Below are 21,984 nucleotides of genomic sequence, written 5' to 3'. Positions count from 1 at the left end.
TGATGGGGGGGAGCAGCACAGGACTTTCCACTTTTATTATAAAAATATCTCGCAAGCAAAAAGAAGAAACCAAAAAAGTTCTGTACAAGCAGTCCCACCACTCCCAAAACATCCCCAGTCCCTCCAGCCCTCCCCCCCCCCCCCCCCAGCAACCATGGGGGGCCAGCCCCATGCCGCAAGGCCACCCGGGTGCTATGGGAGCCAGCGCAGGGTGGTGTCCCTGTGTAGTGGGGCACAGGGAGGGGGCACTTGGAAGACACTGATCCCCAAGGAAGGGCTGGGGGCAACCTGCCTGGCCCCCGCTCTAGAGCTGGGGAGGGGTTGTGCAAGTCCCTTTAGAGCTCTGTGGGGTTTAGGGGTCGTAGCTGGGGCCTCGGTCTTCGTTTTGCACATCTTAATTCTAGTGTTAAGTACACAGCAGAACACCCACGTACAGCACGGAACATTGGGGTTTAGCTCGAGAAATTAACAGTTACATGGCGAACAGTCAAAACATGTTACACGGTACCTGCGGGGAGGGAGCCGGGCTGGGGGGGGGCACCGGCCGGGGACGAGCTGCACGCGTTGTACAAGCCTGGGGCAGCGCTGGTGGGTGCCGGGGCAGGGCAAGGCTGTGTAGAGGGTGATGAAAAGGATGCTCTGTGCCGGGGGGGGGGGGGCGTACCTGGAGCCTCCCTGGGCGGCAGGATGGGCAGAAGCCTTGGGGGGTCGGGGGGGGCTCGGCTCGCCGGCCTTCCCAGCATCATTGGCCCGCAGAAGGGACACTTGGGAAGAGAGATGCGGACGCTCCGGTCCTTCCTTTAAAGCCAGTTTGGTTTCCAGGCAGCAGAGCCCCAGAAGGCAGTGCAGGGGCTCCAGCCCATCCCTGCGGGGTCAGGGCGGCAGTGGCATTCCCATGGGAGCCGGCGTGGAGGCACTGTCGCTGCTCTGCTGGATTAACCCGCTCACGGGCAATCCCGGCACTCCGAGGCTGAGCAGTCCCCATGGCTACGGGGGGGATCCCCAAGGGATGGAGCCGGCAGCCCCGGGACAAAGCTGCCCCCCCCCCCAAAATCAGGTCTCTGCGGATGGGAGCCAACCCCCACAGTGCGGGGGGCTCCATTTCCATCCCAAAACGCGGGTACCGCAGCGCATCTTCACATCGCTCTCGGTGCTCCCAAGAACATCCTCCCGGGCAGGGGCAGGCTGGCTCCCCGTGACGCGGGGGTCCCGCTGCAGCCCTGCTCACTTCCTCGGGATCTGGACGCTGGCGTACTCAGAGCCGGCCTCTTCGGGGCGCGGGGCCGGCCGCGGGGGTGCCTTGCTGAGGTGCACCATGTCCAGGTCGGCATAGGTGAGGTTGTCATCGCCGTTGGGCGCCCGGCTGCTCTGGATGCAGGCGTACTCCGACTGCTGGCTCATCTCCACCATGCGGCGGATGGTTTTCCTCTCTTTGTCGAAGTTCAGGTCCGCGTAGGTCAGGTTGTTGGGGTCGGATTCCTGTGGGGGACACCAGGAGTTCTTCCTTTGGAAGCATGAGCGAGGAGCTTCCCCATGACCACCCATGCACCAGCCCAAACCCTGCAGTGAAGTCGGTCCCACTGCAGCTTGGTCTCTGCTTGTACAGGAGGTACCTTTTACAAGGGCCTGTAGGGGCAGGCAGAGGGGAATGGCTTTAACCTGCCAGAGGGGAGACTGAGATGAGCTCTGAGGCAGAAGCTCTTCCCTGTGAGGGTGCTGAGGCACTGGCACAGGGTGCCCAGAGAAGCTGTGGCTGCCCCATCCCTGGCAGTGTTCAAGGCCAGGTTGGACACAGGGGCTTGGAGCAAGCTGCTCCAGTGGAAGGGGTCCCTGGATGGAACTGGAGGAGCTTTAAGGTCCCTTCCAACACAAACCAGGCTGTGATGAAGAGGAGCGATGCCAGCAGCCGGCTAGGACAACCCCACAGCAATGCTTTACCCCACATTACATCTCCAAACCACCACTGAGAGGCTTCAGCGCCAGCACCGTGACTCAAGAGCCACCCCATCACCCTGGATGCAGGCGTACTCCGGGTGCAGGGACTGAGCAGGGGCCAGGCTGCCCAGCGATGCCCACGCCGGAGCTGGCAGAGGCTGGGTGGGACGGACAGATTGCTGCTGATCACGACTTTGCTCGTAGCTGCGTCACCGAATGCAAAACAACTCCACAAATAGCCTGGCTGGCTATCGCACAGCTGGCTCTCAGGCACCACAAACCCAGACTTCCACGAGGAGGAGGAGAAGGAGGAGAGGGCGAAGGCAGAAAAGATGCTGGAAGTGGCTACCCCATGGCCAGGGCAGCGCTCCTTCCCTCTCCTGCCGCTGTGTGGAGACTCTGGTGCTTCACAGGGGAACCACCACCCTCCACTGGAGGCACGGAGATGTTTCATGCAGGAACCACCCTCCTCCTGCCTCCGGTGCCTCCCCACTGCGCTGCCTCCCCGGGGTCAGTGCATCACCTGGGTATTGGCCTCGCTGCTCTTTTCCGGCTCATGTAACCTGAAAAGGGGAGCAAAAGTCACATCAAGCAAAGGCCCCGTTGCCTCTTCCCTTGCGATGGAGCAGCTGGGGGGGGGATGCAGAACAAGCTCCTTGCAGCAGCACCCAGCAGGATGAGTCCCCATCCCCACCGATGAGTGTTTGCTCACTTGCTGGTCCAGCTGCATCCCTGGAATCCCACCTCCCACCCACTTGTCCAGCGCCACCAAGAGCCAAGTGTTTGGGTACAAGATCACTGCAAGGGCAGAACCACAACCAGGGAGAGGGGCAGCGCCTGTGCTCCTGGCCTTCCCTTTCACAAGCTTTTAGGGATCCAGCTGCATCCCAGCCCCAAAGGAGCCTGTTTGCAGGCTGGGTTGTCCAGCTCAAAGGGCCCATGGGTTAATCAGTGACTAGAGGTCTGCACTTACCTAGCTGATGGTGAGCTTTTACCTGCCGGAAGAGAAATGGTTTAGGAAAGAAACAGACCAGGAAACAACGGGACCCCCCTCCTTCCCCACGGAATGCCAGCCCCCATGCAGAGACTGCTACAGGAGCAGATACACATCTTTCCCCAGAGGCAAATGCCTGCAGTTTGCTGGGGTTTCGCTCCATTCACTGCAGGAGCTGCAGGGGAGGGTCAGGTATTTTGGGCACAATGAACAACAAGCAGGTTTGACTGGCAGCCGTTGGAACACAGCAGCAACCAGGCAGAGCCTTCCCTGCAACCAGCCCAGTAGGCTCCGCTCCGTCCTCCCCTTTGGGCAGGAGCTGCAGGAGCAGAGCTGGGAATTCAGCATCCCCAGATGCCTGAGATGAGGGAAAAGGGGGTCAGGAGCAGCTTCTCCTCTGCCATTGCTTTCCTTACCTTTGCTCTGCTTTGCCCGGATGAGGTAAAGAATTGCAGCCACCAGCAGTGCCAGCATGGTGCAGACCACCCCCACCACGATGTAAATGAGGACCAAATTGTCTGAAACATGAATGAAAAAGGTCACTGTGGGCCTGAAAACACTGGTACTGACCCAGTCCTTGCAGGCTCACAGCTGGGGGACACCTGAAGCACTGAGGACAATACATCAGTACCTGTGAAAACCCCCCAAACCCCAATAGGGAGATGCTGTGTCCTTGGACCAGATGTGGGGGGGGTTTCTAAGCTTGGGGGGGGGGGGGGCATATTACAGCATCCCTGCAGCTCTCACGCACCGTTATCAGTCTGGGACCGGTCGCTCAGCCCGCCCTTGGCCGGGGCAGCGATCCGCAGGGTGCTCGTCCCGCTGATGGGGCCCTGGGCGTCGTGCACCACGCGGCAGGTGAACACGGACCCGTTCTTCTCCTCCGTCGCTTGCACCTCCACCAGGCTGCGCAGCTCGAACAAGCCCCGCGGGGTCTCCGCCGGCGGGGGGGCGCTCCCCGCGCTCATCTCCGTCCCGTTCTCCAGCCAGGCGACGGCCACGTCTCCCGGGTAAAACCCCTTCACGAGGCACGTCAAGTTCACCGTCTTGTTCAGCTCCACGGGGCTCGGCGGCTCAGCCACCACCTGCACGCTGGGGGGCACTGGGGAGAGAGGCAGCGCCTGGTGCGGGCCATCCCCGGCCCCGCTGCCCGCAGCGCGCCCCGTGCCCCGCGGCAGCCGCACAGCGCAGCGCGGCCCCCCCAGCCCTCACCTCGCAGGGCTCGGCTGAGCTGGAAGCTGCTCCGCAGCGGGGCCGGCAGCGTGCGGTGATGAACCTCGCACTGCAGCTGCGAGCGGACGTCGCCCTCCTGCAGCGTCACCGACACGGTGCTGGACGCGTCGTAGGAGGATTTCGTCTGCCCGGGGGTGACCTGGGGCTGCTGAGCCGAGATCTGGGCCCCGTCCTTCAGCCACTTCACAGCGATTTCTCTGGGGAAGAACCCTCCGGCCGTGCAGGTGAAAGGCACCGATTGCCCCGGCCCTGCTCTGCTCTCTGGCCCGGACACGACCGGCCTGCTGGGTTTGGCTGCGGGAGAACAGAAGCAACGGGGCCGTCAGACCGGGCTCTGCCAGCCCTGCCCGGCCCCGGGGCTCCCATGGGGACATGGGTATGGCCAGGGGTGACCCACGGCACCTGCTCCTGGGGCAGCACCCAGCCCCTTCTGCTCTGGGAGCCCCACTCACCGTACACGGACACCTCAGTGCCCTCTCCACGCTTAAACACCGAAACACCATGCACAGACTTCTGGTACTTCACGCAGTAATAGGTGCCGGCATCCTCGAGGCGAACGTCCCTGATGAGGATGGTGAAGTCTGTGCCGGACCCAGTCGCTGCCCTCATCACACGGGGGAACGTGCCCGTCTGGTCGTAAATGGTCTCATTCTCACTGCCCCAGCCCTTCAGCCACTTCACAGGACCAATGGGACCATCTCCAGATGTGGTGCAGGTCAGGGTGAGCGTCTCCCCCGCTGTCACTGACACATTGCCCTGGGGCTGATCTAGCTTGAAGTCCTGGGCACTGGTACCTGGGGGGAACATCAGACCACATCACATCTGGCACCGCACACCCGACCAGGTTCCCTTCCGCACCCCTGGGCCAGGCTGAGCACACGGCTCCGGGTAGTGGGGACCAGGGTAGCAGGCAGCCCAGGGCAGTGATTGCAGGTACAGAAGCATCAGACACCTCTGTGCTCCCAGCCAGGCAGAGCTGTGCCAGTGAACCCCCGTGGTGCTCAGAGCAGCTCGGACACGAGGCAGTTCCCAGCTGCCGGCACAGCCGCTGCCTCCCATCGCCGCTCGGCTCTGTCACACAGGAGGAAACAAGGGCGCAGGATCCGAGGCACTCCAGAGCACAAGCTCCCCTCGCAGCTGCAATGCCACGAACTGCACCGAGTGTCCCACTTCTGCAGTGACTCCAAGCCCTGATTCCTTCCAGCAGAGCACAGCCATGAGCCAAAGCTGGTGCCAGTCAGGCCAATGCCAGCCCTGCTCATTGCCAACAGAGGAGAGCACTCCCCTTCCAAGCATCCCTCCTCCAGCCAACCACTGCACCTCCCCACACAACCAGAGACCTGCTGTCCCAAGCGTTCCCCCATGGGTGCCAATACACCTTCCTACACACAGGGAGAAGCACCTAACAGGAAAACAGCAGGAGTTCCACTCTCCCTATGGGCAGGCTGTAACAAAGTGCACCCGAGTGGGCAGGGATGGGGCTCCAAGCCCACCACTACGCAGGAAGGATGCACCAGGAGCTGCTCAGCCCCATGAACCAGTGATGCTGCTGCTCCCTTCTCCCTTAAAGTAGCTACAGCAGCAGAATAAGCCACCCCATAGCCTACATGGCTCTCAAAGGGTTGGTTTTGGCAGCGCCAACATCATTACTACAACCACACTGAATGAGATTTCAATACAGGTCACTGCTTAAAGAAATAGTTTTAAGCAACATGGGAGAACCACTTAAACCTTGCTGATAACAGGGGCCAGGCACTGCTGGCTGCTGCAACCCCAGAGCTGGCAAGTGGCACACGGAACCGGTGTCACGGTCATGCAGAGAGCATCAGGCTTGAACAGGTAGCTCCTGCATCCCACCGCAGATAAAACCCAGGGCAGAGACTTCTTGGTCCCCTGCAGCCGTCCCCAGGATGGGCCAAGACCCTTGGCTGGATGCTCCCAGGAGAAGCCGCTGCAGGACAGGCTGCTCTGCCCCTACCCAGCCAAGGCTGGCTCCCACAGAGCCTGGAGAGGGATTTTGGCAGCCGTGAATCCCTCCTGACTTCCAGCAGTATTTGATGCACCCACAGATGTTCTCACTGTCTGCACAATTACATGATCTCAATGGCCAGAGCCACCACTTCATCCGGGCTCCCCAAATTAAAGGCTTTTTGCCCAGGGCATTAGGCTGCTGCATCCACATCATAGGCAGATGCCCACAGACAAAACCTTCAGCTCTTGGTGTTTCCCTTCAAAGCCATGTCAAGGACAACGCATTAGCAGCACTCAGCACCAGAGCAAGCTTGCCCCATAAGGCAAGTGCTGAAAGACAGAAGCCTGGCTTGTGTCACATCCGAACTGCATCGCTCAGGCTGATCCCTGGTCTTGCATCTGGGCTCTGTAAGGCAAATCCACATTTCTTGGGTGACACCAAACCAGAGTGCAGAGAGCCCCTGCCCTCCACGGGGGTTTGCGTGCGCCATGTGCAGAGCACGGTGACACAGGGCGCACGCTGCTGCTGCTCCATCTCCTGAGCTTCTCCACTGCCTTCTGCTTCTGACCTTTCCCAAGAAGGGGGTAAGAAACACACAGAGGAAGTTTGAGAGCACAGAAGCATCACCTGCCCCTCGTCATTCACCTCTCGCCATGGGGATGTGACCCAGACCATGGACCAGGCTGCGGCGAGCACAGGGACCGCCAGCCCCTTCACATCCCCACGGTGGCCACGTTGCTGGTTGCTCACTCTGCTCATTAGCAGCCGCCGCCTGCTCCCCTCTGCACCCCTGTGTAATAGTGACCTGTGTGGGGCAGTGCCCCCCCTGCAGCCCCACAAGGGTCCCCTGCTCGGAGGGGCCAGCGCCGCCCCGTGCAGCAGAGCCCAGCCTGCAGCGAGCCAAGCGCTTCCTCTTCATCCTCCCTCTCTCCATCTGTCCCATCTCCCCACGAGCCACGCGTCGTGCCGGAGGGGGGGAACGTGGGGGGAAGCGCCTGCCTTGGGGTCCTGGAGCTGACCCCAGCACCGGAGCACGGTTGGGGTGGGCACAGAGGCGTTGCTCATCCCTGAAGTATGTTTCTTGGGTGCAGCGATGGGGTCCTGGGGCAGTTAAACTGAGCTGAGTGCAGCCACCCCTGGCGCTGTAGCTCCCCAAGGCTCCTGGGCTCACAGGGATTTACCTTCGCAGGCAGAGGGGTTTGGAGCGGGGTTATGGATGCTCCCTGTGCATCTCACATCATCCCCTCTCCCGGCAGCAGCAGCAGAGGGATCTGCAGGCAGGGCCCGTGCCCTTGCCCAGTGACAGGATGCTGGAGGTGCTGCTGCAGCAGGGCCGTTGCCATACGGGGCTTCTCTGTCAGTGCTGCTGCTCCCAGAGCAGGCAGGGAACAAAGGGCTTCCCACTGCTCCCATGCTGCCTGCCAGGAGGCTGCACGGGCAGCGCCGGTCACTGCAGAAGGCACACGTGGCTCTCGGTAGCCTCTTAGATAGGACTAAAACGTGGCTTTGGGGTATTTTCCCATGTGCTCTGCTATGAGCCGCCTCGCTGCTTTAGAGCCTTTCACACACAGCTCCGCTCTTCAGCTCACCCCGCTCAGGGTTTGCAGGAGATCTATTAAACATGAGCTTCAGCCATGATACAGCACGTTAGCAACACGTCACTTTAACAGGACCCGCTCCTGCCTCCCACCGAGGAGCACAAGCCCCGGTCAGAGCAGCCGGCAGCACGCAGCACCCAGCGGGACCATCCTGACCAAGCCCCCTCCAAGCTCCTGCAGCAGCAGCCCCAGGGCGATGCCGCCACCCCCTGCCATGGGAACACACAAAGGGGAAGTTGTCAGAAACCCCCAGAATATGCAAGTTCGAAAGCACAAAGTTTCCACTGCGGCTCCTTCCCTCCTTTCCCCCCCCCCCATGGCAGCTTCTCCTTGCAGCCGGCAGCCTCCCTCCTTCCCCTTTCTGCGTGCTCACCCCAGTAAGAGGTAGGGCCAGGGAGCCCCTTCCCAGTTGCTGTTTGCCAGCACCGGGTCTGCTCCCAGTGTGCCTGGAAATGGGATGCAGGGGGGTCCTCGTGCTGCAAACACGAGCCCCATCTCTCCCCATTCCAGCACGAAACTGCTTCCCACCTGCACATTGACGGTGCCACCCCATGGCAGGAGCTCCTGAAGACTTCGCTTTCAAACTGACTCTTCTGCTGTCGAGATCCAGGGCAGCTCAGGTGCTCTGCCCCTGCAATCTGCTCTACCCCACACTCCGGAGTTAGCAAAGGGGATCAGAGCCCCCCAAAGCATCACCTGACGATTCCCATGTAGGTGGGAGCACCCTCGCAAGGCAAACCCGGAGCACTTCCAGCCTGGAGCAGCGGCACGAGCAATGGCATCGTGCTGCGCCTGGCCTGGCAGAGCCTCCCTCCTGGCATTCGGGTTTAATTTGGGAGCAGCATCACCCCCAGCCCTCCCGCTGCGACGCAAGTTTCCCAGCTCGGTGACACATTTTCCTTCCCCCTGTATTCCACCTTTTGAAGTATTTGATACGGAACAGATTGCGAGAGGCTGGGGTTGAATCCAGGAGAGGCTGCTCGGATGCTTCCCGATAAAAATAGAGCTTTTTTCCCCCTTCCAAAGGGGCTGGGTGAGCAGCTCCAGGGTGGCTGCGTGCTCCAGAAGCAGCGTGCAGCTGGCCACCGGCATCCAGAGCCCTGCGGGCACTTGCTGAAGGGCAAGAGAAGCCCCAAAATAATCCCATTGGAATTTCACCTGCAGTCGGGCTGCCTATGGGGGAAACTAACAGGTGCTGCCTATAAAAAGGGCCTGGAATCTGCAGTCTGGGGGCAGCCAAGAGGAGAGACCCCGGGATAAGCTGCTGAGCCACGCAGATCCCGGTGTGGCTCCGCGAGGGTTGTAGTAAAGGCTGTATCTTACAGACATGACATCAGAGGAAGCCTCGGATCACACACAGCCACCATTTGCGAGCTTCCCTCCTACAGCCTTAGCAGAAATTGAGCTCGAAAGCCAGAGCCCCACGAGCAAACAGATTTCCTCTTTAGGGGAGGCTCTGAAAAGCGCCTGCACAGCACAGATTTTGCAACGGGGCTTTGCAACCCAGCTTCCGAGCACCTCGCTTCTCTTTGCCCTACAGGAAGAGCTCCAGCAGGACCTTCCCTTTCCCCTTCGCTTCTGCAGAAGCGCTGTGGAAGCTGCAGGGGCCTGGGCCAGCTCTCCTGCAGCCCAGGCTTCACTTGAGCCATGGCCCAGGCGGGTTCACCGCATGGAAGTGAAGGCTTCGGATCCGCATGCTCGCACCCGAAATCAGGGATGCAAAGCACGGCTTCCAGCCCCAGGATGGCTCTTTCCCTGTGGCTGGCTTGGGAAAATGGGGCTCTTACTCCCAAGGCCACGTTTAATTAAACTCAAGCGCATTGCTGGAGCCATTCTCCCGTGGCAGGAAATCACAGTGGTTCACCGGGAAGCACCGCTCGCCGCCAAAGCCTTCTTGGCTCTCAGCAACTGGGAGTTTTCAGCTTGGGGCCAACACTTCTCAGTTGTGATCAGGCAACTCAAAGCAAGGAGTGTTGTGCTGAAAGCATTTGCTTTCTGCTCAAGTTTGCGCTCAACTCCCTGCCCAAGGAATGCTTTGGTGGTGAATAGCTCCGATGGGCCTGGGAGAAGATGGGCTTCCCCCACATGGGAGCCTGGGCTGGGTTATCTGCAGTGGGACCCCACTGGAAGGTGGGAATTGTGGACCGACCGGGCAAAAAGCTCAGGAGCAAGGTGCTCCTGAAGGCACGTGGCTATTGCCCCATCCTCCCTGGAGGTGGGCAGGAAGGGGAGCTATTCCTTAGCCTGAAGAGCACCGAAACGAAACATCCTAGAAAGAAAACCTCCTTGAAAGCAGCAGCCACAACAGGGCTTCGTTCCTGGTGGGGCGAGAAACTTCCCACTGCTGGTAAGGGAAGGGAAAGAGCCAGAGAGCAAGCACAAACCCCGATCGCCTCATGCTGCAGCACCAGGGGCTGGTGGAGCCCTGGGACGTGCCGGAGGCCGGCAGCAGGAGTCCAAGGAGGGCTGCAGGACACAGGGGGTAGCACAGGAGCCCGGGGTGCCCCATGGCTGATGCTCACAGCAGGGTTGGGTGGCGCAAGGTGCCTGCAGGGATGGTGCAATCCCACCACTTCAGCGCTCAACAGTTGGGTTGGAGCAGCAAGAACTATATGGGGGGGGGAAGCAGGGGGGTAACAAGAAAAACAAGTTCTTTGAATGGTTTGGGTTAGAAGGAACCTTAAAGCTCATCTGGTTTCAATCCCCTGCCACAGGCAGGGACACCTTCCACCAGAGCAGGTTGCTCCAAGCCCCATCCAGCCTGGCCTTGATGGGGCATATCTGAAGTTAATGGCAGAGGAGGCCGGTAGCCCTCATCACAGCCTTCCCCCCTGCCTGCTCCACCATCCTCCCCATCACAACCTCCGAGCAGGAATTTGGGCTTGCAGAGATTTTCCTCTCACGTAGCTGGCAGGGGGTGCTAGCAAATGGGTGGAAACAACATGCCGCTTCACGTCCCTGCCTAATTCCCTCGTCTGGCTGGGAAGGGGAATGTCTGCCTTGAAGTTTGCTGCTGGAGGAGCCGCGGAGAGAGGCCCCTGCGGGAGGGGAGCCCATCACCGCGCTCTAGGTCACCGCGGAGAAAGGTCAAACCGAACGGCATCATGTCGCGGTCGGGAGGTGCGCGGTGAGGGAGGGGAGAGGCGAGGATGGAAGGGAAAGGAAGGAGGGAAAGACGGGAAGAGCAAAGGGAGCTGCAGGGCCGTGGCTTACCTGGCAGGAAGAGCAGCACCAGGCAGGTCAGCGGCCAGGGGCTCCGGGGAAGCGGCTCCATCGCCGGCGGTGTCGGGGCAGCGGGGGCTGGAGATGCTGCGGAGCTCCTCGCTTCGCTTTTGGGTTTAATAACAGAAGAAAAGGGGAAAGGCAGACTGCGGCCGGAGCGGGCGCCGCTGCCCCAGCCCCGAATGAGGAAGGAGGGCTGGGCTCCCGCCTCCCCGCTCCGAGCGCACGCACAGCCCGGCCCCCCCCCTCCGCACCCACCGGGCCGGGCCCCGGCACCGACCGCTCCGCGGGGCCTCCCCGCCCGCTCCGCGCCGTTACCGTGGCACCGGGGAGGGTGGAGAGGGAAGGGGGCGGCACCGGCTCGAAGCGGGGAGGGGGGGGGGGTGTCCGTCCGTCCGTCCCGGTCTAAGGTCGCTTCCCAGCGGCGGGGGCGAAGCACCGAGCAGCGCCCGCCCCGCAGCGCGCTTGGCTTTCGCAAGGTCCCGCCGGTGCGCTGCTGCCTTAAGGTGGGCTGGGGCTGGGATCCCCCCGAAGCCACCGGACACTGCGTGCAGCCCAGCATCCCTGCGCTGGAACCGGGGTGCTGGGGACAAGCGGCCTCGGGGGCCCTGAACGCGCCGGGGAATGTTATGCCCCTGCCCACAGGAGATGTACAGGCAGCGTTTTGGAGGTGCCACGTGCATGGAGCAGCTCAGCTTAGGGGGGTCAAAGTGAAGAGGGGACCCTGGGGTGGCACAGACAGGAGGTGGATGGGGAGAGAGGAAATCATGGAATCCCAGAGTGGGTTGGGTGGAAGGGACCTTAAAGCTCCTCCAGCTCCAGCCCCTTCCACGGACCTTCCACTGGAGCAGCTTGCTCCAAGCCCCTGTGTCCAACCTGGCCTTGAACACTGCCAGGGATGGGGCAGCCACAGCTTCTCTGGGCACCCTGTGCCAGCGCCTCAGCACCCTCACAGGGAAGAGCTTCTGCCTCAGAGCTCATCTCAGTCTCCCCTCTGGCAGGTTCAAGCCATTCCCCTTGCCGGACCCTCTTGGCCCTTGTCCAAAGCCACTCTCCAGGTTCCTTGCCGGCCCCCTGCACCCCTGGAGCACGGGGACATCCCCATGATGTCCCCTCAGCAGGACAGGATTAGCAGGAGCCCGTGGCAGGCAAGACCCTGAGGATGAGGCAGCTGCAACGGGAGACGGGTCTAAGTAAGGGGAAAGTATCTGGATGTGAGCATCCATGGAATGCAGACCCTGCACCACCCTGCTCCTCTCTGACACAAAGTCCTCCCCAGGGAGGCACAAGGACGCATTCTCCACTGCACCTGCAGCAGCTTCTCCCCCCACACACGGCAACCTCAACACCAGGGACCAGCATCTTCCCCCGCATGGACACAGTCACCTACAGCCAGACCCGATGCTGGCAGCCCCCACCTCCAGCACATCCCCAAAGCACCCGCTTCCCTCTGCCCACACGGGGATGGGGCAGATTCTCTACAGCCCAGAGCTGAGTGGGGGCTCCCAGCACCCGCAGGTAGCACCCATCCAACCCACAGCTCACACTGGGTGCCGGGGGACCGCCTGCCGGCTCCCTCCTCCTGCCCAGGCAGCCGCTGGGGCTGTCGGTTTATTTCGAGCCCCGCACAAACAAACAGCAGAGCTTCTGATGGGACTTGGCACCATCAATCTGCGCGTTCCCAGCCCCACCAGCCTCCCCCTCGGCCCCAGCTACGCCCATGTGTTGCATCCAGCCTTAATTTAGCTGCTGGAAGCCAGGACCGGCCCCTCCAGGCATCTGCACCTCCCTCTGGGAACCCCCCCAGCTGCCCTCAAGCACCGAAGCCGCAGCTTCTCCTGCTGTAAAGCACCCTGTGGCCGGCGCTGCTCCGAGGTGCTTAAACCCCGTTGTGTTTATTTCCCCTTCACACAGCTGGCGAGAGCGAGAGCCAGCTGCAGGGACCCAGAGGAGCCCTTGGGTTTGGCTTTTGGCCTTCCGCACATGCGGCGTGACATGGAAATAAGGAATTGCTTTGCACAGCCATTGGACACGGGATTAGCGGTGGTTTGTGGGAATCTGGGAACGGGGTGCCCAGAGAAGCTGTGGCTGCCCCATCCCTGGCAGTGTTCAAGGCCAGGTTGGACACAGGGGCTTGGAGCAAGCTGCTCCAGTGGAAGGGGTCCCTGCCCGGGGCAGGGGGTTGGAACTGGAGGAGCTTTAAGGTTTCTTCCAGCCTAAATCACCCCATGGTTCTACAGTGCAATGGGGCAGCACGTCCCACCCAGGCACAGCCCGGCAGCAGGCACCCACCCAGGGCAAGCGGGTACCCAGCAAGAGGGAAGGTGCTGGGGACACGGCGCAGCCATTCCCAGCCAATTCCCTGGTTATTTTTAACTGGAAGCGCAGCTCCCGGGGGCCTGGCTGCCTTCAGCCTGTCTGGGCTGTTCTGCTGCTCGGTGCTGAAGGTTCAGGCAACCTGTTTGGAGGCGATCACAACGTGGAGACAAGCCCATATGCAAGCAGCAGCCGCCGCCGAGCGCTTGGGAAGGAAAGTTAGAGCTTAAAAAAGCTCTGCAAGAGAAGGTACCACAGCAGAGCAGATGGCACAGCGCGAGCTTCCCGGGAAGAGCTGCTATTGCTCCCCATTAGGAAGCATATGGGCAGGCTCAGCTGCCTCCCCTCCTGCCCACGGCCCTTCCACTTGGCATCGCAGGGACCTGCTTGAACATGGGGGGTTTGGAGGATGCACCCCGAAGGGCAACCCCTGCCCATCTAGCAATGAACCTGGGCGGGGGGAAAGAGCGTTGGGCTCCTTCCCATGCCCGAGAAGAGCAGGAGCAGAGCATTTCGGGAGGTGCAGCGCCATCATTAGTAGCTTCCTCCTGCACCAAACACCCACAGCGAGCAGGAGGCTGCTTGGCAGGGCGGGCAGCGCTGCCAGACTCCTGTGCTGCGGCGTGCAGCCAGGCTGCACTCACTTCTGCAGCATCCTCACGCTCCAGCTCAAGCCCACGGGGATGCTTTCGGAGCCCAGGTCTCCCCAGCCCCAGGAGCAGGCAGCGTGGGGGGGACACCAGGGCTGTTTGAGGAGAGCTTTTCAAGAACAGGTTGATTGTCAGAGCCTGGAGCACAGCGAGGAGCCTGAATCACACAGCCAACACCCTGCCAGGGAGAGCACGTGCTCCGGCCGGGCTGGGATCACTCGCTCTGGCAGGTTTGGATGCTGGAGGGAGGCAGGGCTCTGGTCCCCATCGTAGGGGTGAGGGCTCCAGCCAAAGCTATCCCAGCTCCAGTGTGCTTCTGCCCTTCCCCGTTTCCAGCTCTGCATGGGCAGTGCGAGTGCTTTCTCCCCAAGAGGAGATGGGGACCTCTCCCTGCACAGGGACCCCCGGCCAGGGCAGCAGCATCCATCTGTAGAGGGGCCCAAGACCCTCTTGTCTGAGCCTGGCAGCACCCAACAGGGAGATTGGAGCCTCGCCAGGGTGATCCCAGCCACAAGCTGGGACCTTGCAGCACTGGCTTTGCCCACACAGCTCCTTCATCCCCTAACGAGCTCCTGTCTCATCCCTCCCAGCACTGGCAGCCCAAGGGGACAGCGGTGGCTTCTGCTGGAGGGGGACTCACAGTAATAGGGATGGAACTGGTTTCGGTTCCTGCTGCTGGTGCCAAACCTGGGCCTGCCAATGAGCCACGTTTCATTGCTGATGGAGGGACTGCATTTCTTCCCCTGCCAGGGACTTTCTCCCTTGGGATCCACACTCCCCAGCCTCAGACAAGCACAGTACAGTGCAGTGAGGAGGTTACCTATGGCCTGAGCGACAAGCACCAGGACACAGTGCTGTCCCAGAGAGCTTGTGGGCTCAGTGCAGCCTCAAAACCCAAAGCAACAGGGAAAGCTTAGAGATAAACACAGGGAAAACACCAATGCTTTGGACATCAGCCTAGAAAACACCCTAAAACCAGCATCCTGCAGTGCTGGCTTGGGGCTGCGGCTGCAGAAGTGTGCTTGAGCACCAGCAAGCAGCCAGCACCCATGGGAACCCTCCACAGTAACCCAATAACAAACAGAGGCATTTGGGGTTGCAGATCCTCACTGCCCCAGGGAAGCTCGGAGCTGCCTGGTTGCATCCAGGCCCAGCCCCAAACACAGCCCAGCCCCAGCACCCTGGGAGATGGTGCTTCCATGGCTCACCACAACAAGCCTGATGTGTGTGCGACCGCATCAGAGCCAAGCCCAGCCCTGCTCGAGATGTGCTCCAGTGCACAGCACAGCTTCCCTGCAGCCAGGGAGCAGCCAGGCACAGGACACAGCACATTTATCCCATCCCTCCTCCAGCCCCAGTGCTGGATTTCATGACCTGCCCAGTCCATGAGCCAGGCAGACACATCCTAAAGCCCTCCTGCTTCTCCCCATCATCCCTCGGGCTTTGAGACATCATCCCCACAGGGTTTTAGGCTGGGGGGGAAAAAAACCACACAAATGTCTTCTAAAGTAGGTAGCACCAATTACACTGCTGATATTTAGGGCTTCCAGCACAACAAATGGAGCTTCAGCTTCATTAGGTACCATGCCAATTTAATCCAAGACATCCAGTACAGAAAGAGCTTAAATTAGTTTATCTGATGTTAACTTAGAACAAGCAATATGTTAATATGGGGAGGGGAAAAAGTGACCCATAGCCTGTGTGCAAGGAGCAACCGAGGCAGACCGTGACCTGAAGGGACCAAGGCAGCAGCACCCACAGCAAGAGCACCCCAGCACTGAGAACCCTGGTTTAAGGGGCAGTGGTGTGTATCATACCTGTCTGTCACTGCATGCTCCTACAGCAGCACCCACCACCATCAGCAGCTAGGGATGGGTGTCCTCAGCTCACCCCTTTATGTGGGAGAGGGCCTGGGAGGGGAAATGAGCTGCAGGAGCTTCGTTAAGGCTGTGATTGCTGACTCAGGGGTGGGCTGTGCAGGATGCTGAGTAAGCAGGGACCTCAAAAGGCCTCTAATTCCAACCCCTGTCATGGGCATAGACCCCTTCCACTGGAGCAGCTTGCTCCAAGCCCCTGTGTCCAACCTGGCCTTGGGCACTGCCAGGGATGGGGCAGCCGCAGCTTCTCTGCTTCAGTCAAGCATTAACTGTGATTTAAGGTTGAGCTGGGCTAGCTCAGGTCCTCATCTGAGCCCTGGGCCCCGCCGGTTGGTGCAGATGGTGCCGGGGAGGTGCTTCCCGGCGCGGGGTATTCCAAGGAAGCCGCCTCCGCCGCCTGTCACCACAGCCTCCGCGTCCCTAATCACAGCCCACTTAGTTCTATGGCCCTCAAGTGCTCTGCCAGCATCAGCCCGTCCCCTCCCAGCCCATAAACTGACTTTTATGGATCACAAGGGAGGGATGCGGGCGCTGCCTGCGCCGCGCTGCACTGGTGTGGAATGATGCTCCCAGTGTCCTCATGGAACCATCGTCCTGGGCTGCTGCAGCAGAACCGGGCTGTCCCCCACCATCCACTGAGCAAGAAGGGATGCAATGAGCTACAGCAGGGACCGTATCTGCAACACAGCTCACCCATCCCAGTGCCATGTAACGCAGTAACTCATCCAGGCTTCCTTAATGCAGCCCTGCACTCCTCCGACTGGGGGAATTCCTCCTGGCTGTGTCAGAGCAGGAAAGGTGGTTTATATCCTGTGCCTGGCCTGGAAGTGGCCCTGGCTGACCTGGAGGCGATGGGCAGCGGGGGTTTAGGGTGAAACTGCTGACAGGCCAGGAAAACCCGGCTGCGAGGGGTGGTTTGGAAGCGCGGACCTGGCCAGGCCGGTTTGGTGCCCATTCACTGCCCCGAGCACTCTGCGGGCCGTGGTGACCTTTGTTCACTGGTAGGATCCTGCTCTGGAGGAGGCTTTGCTCATTGCTGTGTGTGCAGGGGGTGAGCAAAGCCCCAGCAGCCCCACACTGCAGCCTCCTGCATCCGCAGCACGGGCCCAGCACAGGGATGTGGACCACGGTGCAAGGCAGCTCCCCCCCCCCACCAGCGCAGCTCAGTGCCGGGTACAGGGTGGCCCCAATCCTGCCCCCCGATTCATGCACTTCCTGGGAGCCGTGGGGCTGCCTGGGGCTCACCCCAGCTCTCGTGAGGTGCCACGGTGGGAGCTGAGCGGTGCCTGCCCTGCGGCACTTCCCTACCCCAGTCTGGGCATGGGGGGGATGCTCAGCCCCGGGAGCAGTGGGGCTGTTGGGACAGGGAAGGCAGGCAGGGAGCCAGGCAGCTCCAGCCCCGCAGGGGCTGTTTCGGAGCTGGGTGTTAATCATTGACAGGCTCCTGGGAGCTGTTTGAGCCAAAGCCTCCATCCCTGCTCCAGGGGGGAATGCTCTGCACGGTGCTGCTCCACAGGGGTGGCAGTGCCGGTACCCAGAGCCCCACAATGCACAGGCAGCTCCTCAAAACCATGGCCAAGTTTAGGTCCTGGGAGGCCTTCTCACCCTGACACCAGACAAATTCACCCTCTCAAGCCCCCACAGCTCTGGCTCTCACCAATGGGTCAGATCCCTGCCAGAGCTGCTGATGGTTCCCCATATAGGATGCAACCCGTCCTGCCTCCAGCTGCCCCTACGATTAGCCTGGGGCTGCCGGTGCCGTGGCCGTGCCCAGGGCCCGTGTGGCAGAGCCTGGAGGGCTCCTGGGGTGCTGCAGTGCACGGATGGGGTGCAGGATGCACATGAGAACTGTGGCTGCCTTCCAGCCTACGGCCCCATGGGGCGATGCTGGAGAAGACCTTGGTGTCCCCTTGGCCGGCACCGTGCGGGTGAGGAGCGTGGCTGAGGGAGGAGCGGCATCGGCTCGGTTTTCTTTTGCCTTTTCCTTTTCATGCGTCCTCTGCGGGCTCTTTGCTGATTGCGGATTGTTCTGCTGAAAGCACACCCGATGCCGCAGGAGCAGGCAGCGCTGGGCTGCTGCAGCTCACCGCAGGCTGAGCGGCCTCACAGAGCCCCATGGCAGCTGCAGCTGGGAGTGGAAATGCTAACGCGGGGGGATTGATGGTGTTAAACCATCCCAGCCCATCGCTTCCCACTCCCACTGGAGGCACCGGCGGGGGTGCAGGATGTTGAAGCCCAGGCTTGGTTGGGGGGGAATTTGTGCTGGACAGACACTGGTGGTGCTGGGGAAGGGGAGATGCCCCAGTGAAGGGCTGAGCTGGGGTGCAGGAGACCTGGTACCACCCCGTGTCACCCGTTATTATCCCCCAAAAGAGTGAGACAGCCCTGGATGGGGATGCTGCTGTCTTGACCAGCCCCCAACACCACCAGCACCATCCCAGCCCTGACACTGGCTGTCCCCACACCATCCCCTCTGCAGCTTCACAACCTCCCTGTGCCAGAGCTGGGGGCTGTTTGCGTTGGTCCCATTGAGACCAAGCAGAACCCAGCACTCCCAGCTCCGTGTTGGTCCTGCTGCTGGGAGCTGGAGGAAGATGCTTCTGCGAGGGGTCTGTGCTGCTTTGCTTTCTGGTTTTGTTCTGAAGCTGAAGGACAAGGCAAAGCACGAGGATTAATTCTGTCTGTGCAAGATCCACCGCGCTCCTGGTGATTGCATCAGTCCCAAGGGTCCGGCCTGGCCCTGATAAGGAGCTGCAAATCAGAGCTGTGAAACGCTGCCATCCTGCCCCGGAGCTCAGCCTGCGGGAGCCGCGCCGGGGATCAGGGATTTAGAGGGTCCGTGCGATGTCTGTCAGGGTTAGAAAACGTTCCTGGGATTATCTGTTAGCAGTGACCGCAAACCTTGGAGCCAGGACACGCGTTGGCACCAGCTGATGTCTGCTGAGAGGGGTCCACGTGTGTGGGGAACCTGTTCTGCCTGTGCATGTGTTTGCATGTGTGTGTGCGACAGCTCCAGGGTGGGTTGTAGTGTGAAGGGGGACCCTGGCTGCAGGGTCCGGTCCTGGTGGGCACCAGCGCCATGGCTGGGGCTTGGGTACCAAGAGAGCTGTCAGCAAAGCATCTCCCCTGCAACACGCAAGAGGGATGCTCCGGCTCTTGAGCAGCAGCTCCTGGCCGCCAGCATTAATGACATCCACCCAATTAGCCGCTGCGAGCTCTGCCTAGCCCGAAGGATTAGCAACCGAAATCATCATCCCAAGGCATAAGCAGTTAACACCACTAATTACTCATGGTGTGAATCCTCACCCAAACACTAACCCCTGCACAGGCAGCGGCCGAGGCAGTGCTGAGGGCATAGGGATGATGCGGGCAGGGGGATGCTGCGGGCAGGGGATGCTGCGGGCAGGGGGATGCTGCGGGCAGGGGGATGCTGCGGGCAGGGGGATGCTGGGAGGGGATGCTGCGGGCAGGGAGATGCTGCGGGCAGGGGGATGCTGCGGGCAGGGGATGCTGCGGGCAGGGGGATGGGGAGGGGATGCTGCGGGCAGGGGGATGCTGCGGGCAGGGGGATGCTGCGGGCAGGGGATGCTGCGGGCGAGGGGATGCTGCGGGCAGGGAGATGCTGCGGGCAGGGGGATGCTGCGGGCAGGGGATGCTGCGGGCAGGGGGATGCTGCGGGCAGGGGATGCTGCGGGCAGGGGGATGCTGCGGGCAGGGGGATGCTGCGGGCAGGGAGATGCTGCGGGCAGGGGGATGCTGCGGGCAGGGGGATGCTGTGGCTCCCAGAGACCGGCGCTGTTTATGGGGGATTTGCCGGGCTCGGGGATCCGTTATTTTTACACGTTGCCATAGCGACCGGTACCATTATGAAATTAAGCTGAACCTTGCGGAACAAATGGATCTGTCAGAAGCAATTCCTGCAGCCCGCGTGTCGCTGCTCCCGCTGCGCTGCCCACCCTGCGGCCGGCCCGGCCGAGGCGATGGAGCATACCGACGGAGGCTCCGCATCCTGCTGACGGGCACGGTGCTGAGCCAAGGCGCTGGGCAAGCTGCCGCCCCACGCTGGGAGCCGCTGGCGCCGGCACAGCCCCTCCGTGCTGGCAGCACCGCTGGGCACGTCCGGGGCCACCAAAAGCGCCCCGAGAGCTCGCATTGAGCCGGTGCCGGCTCCTCCCGCAGCGGCTGCTTTGCCCCGGCTCCTGCCCCTCCAAACGTTGTTCCCCTCTCCCTGCACTCCTCAAGCGCCGCTTGTGCCGCTCTCGGGGCTCTGCCAGAGCCGGGACTGCCGCCAGGCTGGAGGTTACTGCGTGCCAGGAGGAGAGGGGAGCCCCGGGGACCCCCGCGGCTCCCTGCCCTCGGGAACCGGAGCTCCCGAAGGGTTTCCCCTTCCCAAACGGCAGCCCCGGGACAAACCCCACGGAGCACCGCAGCGTGTCCCGCTCCGGGCATGATGCGCGTGTGGATGGCAGGGTCCAGGACCACCCCAATGGGTGATCCACCAATGGCACCCCCAGCACACACAGGACCTCCCCTGGAACCTTCTCTGGGGCGCTGGCAGGACCAAGCACCGCAGCTGGATCCACCTCCCGAGCGGCTCCAGAGGGTGATTGTTCCTGAGCAGTGTCCCGTGAAGCACGGAACGCACAAAGTGAGTCTTTCTTAAGCACTGGATGTTCCTGTTAGTCCCACGGCCCTGGAAATCCCTCTTCAGTCATTGCCAGAGTCTTGGCCTCCACGACATCCCGCGGTGAAGGATTGCACAGGCCAAAGGAGTGTTGGGAACAAAGGAATCCCTTTGAAATGAGGTTACTTTCATTTGCACTGCCTGCCCCCTCTGCCTGCCATAGAAGAGATGGGGAAGGGCTGGAGGGCAGCCCCTGATCTGCCCCATGTCCCCTCAGCTCCAGGGATTTAATGAAAATCATTCCAGGTCGAACAGAGAGCATCCCAGTATAATAGGTGCAACAGCACAACCCTCCATTAGACACCAGAGAATCCACACCAACCAGCAGCATCCTCCATGCCTCTCCTCAGCTTAAAGCCCAGGGGTCCTGGTTCACTTCCCCATGGCTGTGGGCACGGGGCCCACCTCCCCCAGGGACACCCGGGGGTCCCACAGCGTGCCCCAGTGCTTGGGGGGGGCTGGAGACACCTCTGCAGTGCCAGTGAGATCCTCACTGCATGAGGAACCCAGGGGGGAGGACGAGGCTGGTGGTGAGCCTGCAGCACTGAAACAGTTCCTATGACAACCCCAAGTCCCAGACCTGTTTATCCCCTTTAATAAAACCCCACAATAACTGTGAAACCAGGGAAGAAGATTCAATAAGATGCAAAATAAATCAGGAACAGCATCAAGCCCATGTCACTGTTTTACTTCAGCTTCATTCCCGGCTTTCCAAGCAAAAACCTGAGAAACGGGGAGCTGTGAAGGGGAGAATTGGCAGGTTTGGAATTGGTGGGGTTAGGGTCTGGCCATGGAGCATCCCAGGGCTTCTCCCTGCCCTGTGCTCCTCTCCCAGCAGGAGCACAGCACTGGGCAGCCAGCGGGCACAATCCTGGGGACAAGCAAAGCGTCTCTGTGTCCCTCTCACCCTTTCCAAGCTGTCCCTCCAGCTCCTCATGCTGGTCCCCATCGGTGTCCTGGCACCACATCCCTATGGCATCACCTGGATCTCACGGCATATGGGGTCCTCATGACATCACCTGTGGCATTGTGCGGATCCTGTGGGGTCCCTCTTGGACCTGTGGCTGTTTGTCTAATGCTGATGTGCAAAGGGACCAGCCTGTCTGTCCTTGGGGATGGGCTCGTGGCCACCACATTCTCGCAGCAGCAAAGAAAGGGCTGGCCAAAGCAGGAGCACAAAGGCAATCTTGGACAGAAACAGCCACAAATCAGGCCCTTGGCTGGGTCTGCTGGATGGGACGAGCTGGAGCGACGCCGGGAGACACGATGGCCCCAGGCTCCCACCCCTGGGGGTGGCACTGTCAGCGTGGGGAGGGTGTCTCTGCTTCACCATGGAGCTGGAGGATCCCGGGGCAGGGCACGGGGCCTTTATCCCCATCTCCTCCCTTTGCTCCTTGCTCAGCCCCGGCTCCAGCACAAGTTCAGCTTTGTCCCGCTGCCTGCGAGCGCTGCCAGCCCTCTCCTGCCCCCCTGGGCTCCAGGGAGACCCCTGCACCCCCCGTT

The 21,984-nt window shown here is 61.2% G+C and overlaps 2 protein-coding genes across 2 annotated transcripts in view; one reads left to right on the top strand and one right to left on the bottom strand.

Annotated features, from left to right (window-relative positions):
• Window positions 1-3: 3 nt before the first annotated feature.
• Window positions 4-21,984, bottom strand: part of LOC134168546 (tyrosine-protein phosphatase non-receptor type substrate 1-like) — a 29,110-nt gene continuing 7,129 nt past the window's right edge. Inside the window, exons 6-12 of the mRNA XM_062628353.1 lie at window positions 4,615-4,956; window positions 4,142-4,456; window positions 3,681-4,031; window positions 3,346-3,447; window positions 2,909-2,930; window positions 2,459-2,498; window positions 4-1,479 (exon numbers count right to left, since the gene is read on the bottom strand). Coding sequence (XP_062484337.1) covers window positions 1,225-1,479; window positions 2,459-2,498; window positions 2,909-2,930; window positions 3,346-3,447; window positions 3,681-4,031; window positions 4,142-4,456; window positions 4,615-4,956 — 1,427 coding nt within the window. The 3' untranslated portion in view covers window positions 4-1,224. The remainder of the gene's footprint in view (window positions 1,480-2,458; window positions 2,499-2,908; window positions 2,931-3,345; window positions 3,448-3,680; window positions 4,032-4,141; window positions 4,457-4,614; window positions 4,957-21,984) is intronic.
• Window positions 16,325-21,984, top strand: part of FKBP1A (FKBP prolyl isomerase 1A) — a 46,108-nt gene continuing 40,448 nt past the window's right edge. The window contains exon 1 of the mRNA XM_062628306.1: window positions 16,325-16,332. The gene's annotated coding sequence lies outside the window, so the exon portion shown is untranslated. The remainder of the gene's footprint in view (window positions 16,333-21,984) is intronic.

This window comes from Pezoporus occidentalis, unplaced genomic scaffold (assembly GCF_034315485.1).
Source record: "Pezoporus occidentalis ecotype Australia unplaced genomic scaffold, CSIRO_AGI_Poc_V1 ctg313, whole genome shotgun sequence".
Classification (NCBI taxonomy): Eukaryota; Metazoa; Chordata; class Aves; order Psittaciformes; family Psittacidae; genus Pezoporus; species Pezoporus occidentalis.
This window is presented reverse-complemented; position numbering and strand designations above follow the sequence as displayed.